This window comes from Condylura cristata, unplaced genomic scaffold (genome assembly GCF_000260355.1).
Source record: "Condylura cristata isolate star-nosed mole 26May11 unplaced genomic scaffold, ConCri1.0 scaffold00028, whole genome shotgun sequence".
In the NCBI taxonomy this organism is placed as follows: Eukaryota; Metazoa; Chordata; class Mammalia; order Eulipotyphla; family Talpidae; genus Condylura; species Condylura cristata.
The window spans coordinates 26,713,316-26,717,222 of NW_004567129.1; the positions used below are offsets into that span (position 1 = coordinate 26,713,316).

At 53.8% G+C, this 3,907-nt stretch overlaps 1 protein-coding gene across 2 annotated transcripts in view; it reads left to right on the forward strand.

Annotated features, from left to right (window-relative positions):
* Positions 1–3,423, forward strand: part of CAPNS1 (calpain, small subunit 1) — a 7,533-nt gene extending 4,110 nt beyond the window's left edge. For both annotated transcript variants that reach the window (XM_012730553.1, XM_004690550.2), the window contains exons 7-11: positions 581–649; positions 749–827; positions 955–1,071; positions 2,771–2,829; positions 2,923–3,423. In XM_012730553.1, coding sequence (XP_012586007.1) covers positions 581–649; positions 749–827; positions 955–1,071; positions 2,771–2,829; positions 2,923–2,949 — 351 coding nt within the window. In that variant the 3' untranslated portion in view covers positions 2,950–3,423. The remainder of the gene's footprint in view (positions 1–580; positions 650–748; positions 828–954; positions 1,072–2,770; positions 2,830–2,922) is intronic.
* Positions 3,424–3,907: the final 484 nt, after the last annotated feature.

A 3,907-nucleotide genomic window follows, 5' to 3' on the forward strand; every position in this document is an offset into this window, starting at 1 on the left:
AGGCAGATCCACTGAAATCCACTGCTGGGGGGAGTGGTAGGTCAGACAGGAGAGGTCTGCTGCACCATGTGGGTCACTTCCCTGGCTGGGGATCAAACTCATGCTAAAGTGGCGTTAGCTTAGTGCTGTGCTTTAACCAACTGTGCCACCAGGGAGGGCCCTGCATTAGCTTTTTTTTTAATTTTATGTATTTTTTATATCATTGTTCATTTCTATACAATATATATTTTATCAATTTGAGTGTAATCCCCATGAAATTCCACCACCATGCATTAGCTTTAATATGATCTCAGAGCTTTTTTCAGCTTTGAATCTGTCATTTTCTATGATGGGGGACACTGTCATAGGGCTGGCGTCTTGCGGAACTAGCAGTTATGTTCAGGTGAGGAGTCTGTACTTTGGGGAAGTCAGGATAACTCCTAATGGTTTAGAGGGAATCCTTATTTAGAAAAGTTGACCCACTAAGATGGGACAGGAGGGTGGTTTAGCTCAGGTTCCCCTGCTGGGCCGTTGTCACTGTCCTCTACACAGCGAGGCCCTGAGTTCAGCCATCACAGTATTCTTAACACCTTCCTGCCAGAGCGACACCACAGGCAAGCTGGGCTTTGAGGAGTTCAAGTACTTGTGGAACAACATCAAAAAGTGGCAGGTAGGTGATGACTTCTGAACTCTCAGCATGAGGTCCTCTGTGCCTTGGGTCTGCTTGCTAGCAGTGCTCCATGGAGCCCTGGCCTCTCTGTCCCCACAGGCCATATACAAACAGTTTGATGCTGACCGTTCAGGGACCATCAGCAGCGGTGAACTCCCAGGGGCCTTTGAGGCAGCAGGTGCGGCCGGCAGGGACATGGGGGGCTCGGGGTGAGAGGGGCCCTCACTGAGCTGTCTGGATTCCCTGGGGGTGGAAGTGAATCGGGCAGTGTGGTGCCCACTCCTGAAGGACTACACTATTCCTAGGCTTCCGCCTGAATGAGCATCTCTACACCATGATCATCCGCCGCTACTCAGATGAAGCAGGAAATATGGATTTTGACAACTTCATCAGCTGCCTGGTCAGGCTGGATGCCATGTTCCGTGAGTGACTCCACAGCTCCCTTCTTCGGTGGGGATCTGGTCATCTTCCATCGGCCAGGCCCTCCTCTAAAACTGACCCGAGAGTGGGTGACAGGAGGGGCGCAGCAGTCACAGTTCCAGTTTCTGCCCGGACCGTGCCCCCAGTTCAGTGCAGGAGGGCAGAGCCTGATGCCCACAGTTCAGTGATTACTAGTGGGGAGGGGGAGCTCCGGGCAGAGTGGGCTCAGGTGGTGGTGGGAAGCGCACAGGGTTATTTGAACTTAGAAGGCTCCTGATGCAACTAAGGGGTCAAGGAAGGCTTTGTGGAGTAGGACACATGGGGAAGTGGGACCCCGGTGAGCGGGTGGGGACAAGCTTGCCAGGGGGCAGCCTGGGCAGGGGCCTAGAAGGGAAGGGAAAATGGGGTGTTTGTTGTTTGCTGCTGGACCCAGTTTGGGGTTTGGACAAGGGGATGGATGGGGAGATACAGGGCTGGGTGTGGTCAGTGGAACGGGATGATGAAGACTCCTATGAATATTAATATACTAAATTAATTTTTTAAAGATTTATTTGTGCATACAAAAACTGGGGTACAGGCTAGAGGGGCGGGGGATGAGAGGATTCACCAGAGACAGAGTGGGGAGCAGAACAGGCAGATCCACTGAAATACACTGCTGAGGGGAGCAAGGGATGGGAGAGGAGAGATCTGCTGTGCCATGTGCGCCACCTCCCTGGCCAGGAATCAAACTCGTGTTGCAGTGGCTGCAGACAGCTTCACAGAGCTGACTTAACTCCTTGCACCACCAAGGAGGCCCAAATACACTAAGAAGTGTATATTAATGTCCTTATTTTAAGGAGAGGAATGTAGGATTCAAGGAGGCAAAAAAACTTTCAGGAAGTTGTCAAATCAAAACTTAACTTAGATCTTTAAGAGAATGGGATGCGAGGAGGCGGAGCAGTGCCCATGGCCTCGCCATGGAGGACTCCGATGGACTCCAGACGCTGGGTTCAGGGGAGCTTAACCTAAGCCTGAGAACACTGCAGGTGTGGGCAGGGCCAGATGGCCGCTCTCTGGAGACCCAGGGATGCCAAGCATCGAGTAGGTGGGTAGAGGAGGGGCAAGCATTGGCGAGGTCAGGGACGTGCAGCAGGCGTGGACGACGGCCAAAAGTCACCTATGAGAAGGCACAAAAAATGGTCATTGGGTTCACAGGCAAGAGAGCCAGTGGTCACTGCAGTGCGCGCAGTGTCAGGGACCCCATGTGTGGACACCTAAGGGTAGTGACTGGGTGGTGAGAGCAGACAGGGACCGTGAGGGCATCTGTTTGCCTGGATTCCATGTTGTCAGGGGCCACAAGGCTGAGTTTTGGGGCAGGAGAGGGACTCCTATGAACTGCAGGGGCCGCAAGTGGAGCCTCTCCCTACGGGGAAGGAGGGGGAAAGTGGTGTACGTATGGGGGGGTGTCCGAGGTGGGGCAGAGGGGGATGGGTGGGATGCAGAGCATTCAGAGGTGGGTAATCGCCTGGCTTCCAATCTCAGTCCCTTTACTTCTTGCTGTGTGACCTGGGGTGTATCACTGAACTTCTCTGTGACACTAATGTCATAGAATTGGGTTAAATGTAGTTACACATAAAAACCACTTCATGAAGTGCTAGCTATGATTACTGTTGTCCCATCTATTAGTATATTTTTATCCTCAGCCCATCCCTTCTCTTCCAGGTGCCTTCAAATCTCTTGACAAAGATGGCACTGGACAAATCCAGGTGAACATCCAGGAGGTAAGAAAGCCCTAGCATTTCTCCAGACAGCCCTGGGGGAGGGACTGGTACTCACAGGTGTCCACTCCTCACGCTGTGCCTTCCTCTCCCCAGTGGCTACAGCTGACCATGTATTCCTGAGCAGAATTCCAGAACTGCCCCTCTTCGCCACGCTATAGGAGTCACCTTGGAGCCTTCGGTCTCCCAGGGCTGATCTTGTCTGCAGTGTCTTCATGGGTTCTGCCGACCCACAGGCCTTTACGTTCTCCCAGCCCTTGGCACCAGCTGGCTTCTCAGTCAGCAGCCAGGGCCCAACATGCCCCAACACGCCCTGGCCCATGTTACCCCAGGTCACCCAGTTCCCAGCACACCCATCTCACGCTCACCCCGTAACCTCTTCTGTGCACCTGTGCCAAGCCCCATATGCCCCACGGGCCCATCTCTCAGTCCTGTGAGGTTCACTTCAGTCCCCACACACCCTGGCACACCCCTCAGTTACCACCCAGGCAGCCTGACTCCAGGCCGCAGAGGCCTGCGCGCCCCAGTGCCTTTGTATCTGATCCGGCCTGCCGGATCTAGGCAGAAATAAATACACCTGGTTGCTGCTCTCTCTGACACCTGCCTCATGTTCTGAGAGGGAGGGGTCCTGGGAGGTGGGGGTGCGATGATTTTATCTCCATGTCTGTCTCCAGGGCTAGATCCATATGTGTCCTGGTTGTTTCTTGTGTCTTTTTTCTCATGCTGGGTTGCAGCTGAATTACAGCCTCATTCTTGCTGAGACCCCTTTCAGATCCTGTGGAAGCTGAGAGCGGGAACCAGAATCCTGGGCGATCTTTGCTTCTGTTGCAAGCGCTGGGTCGGTGGAGGCTTCATTGCCACTGAGCTCTGTCCCCCAAAGCCACGTTTGCTCTCAGCTTGTTATTGGATGAGTCTGTCCTTGCTTGGGTCAGGCCCTGAGGAGCAGCCCAGGGGTGCCACTTGAGGTCCCCTCCCCTTTGGAGAAAGCTAAGCAGAAGCAACATCCTAGGAGTAGCCCTGGTCTACAAAAGGGACACCGCTGAGCGGTGGGCAACCCAAAGGGCAGAGATCCCTGGCTGGT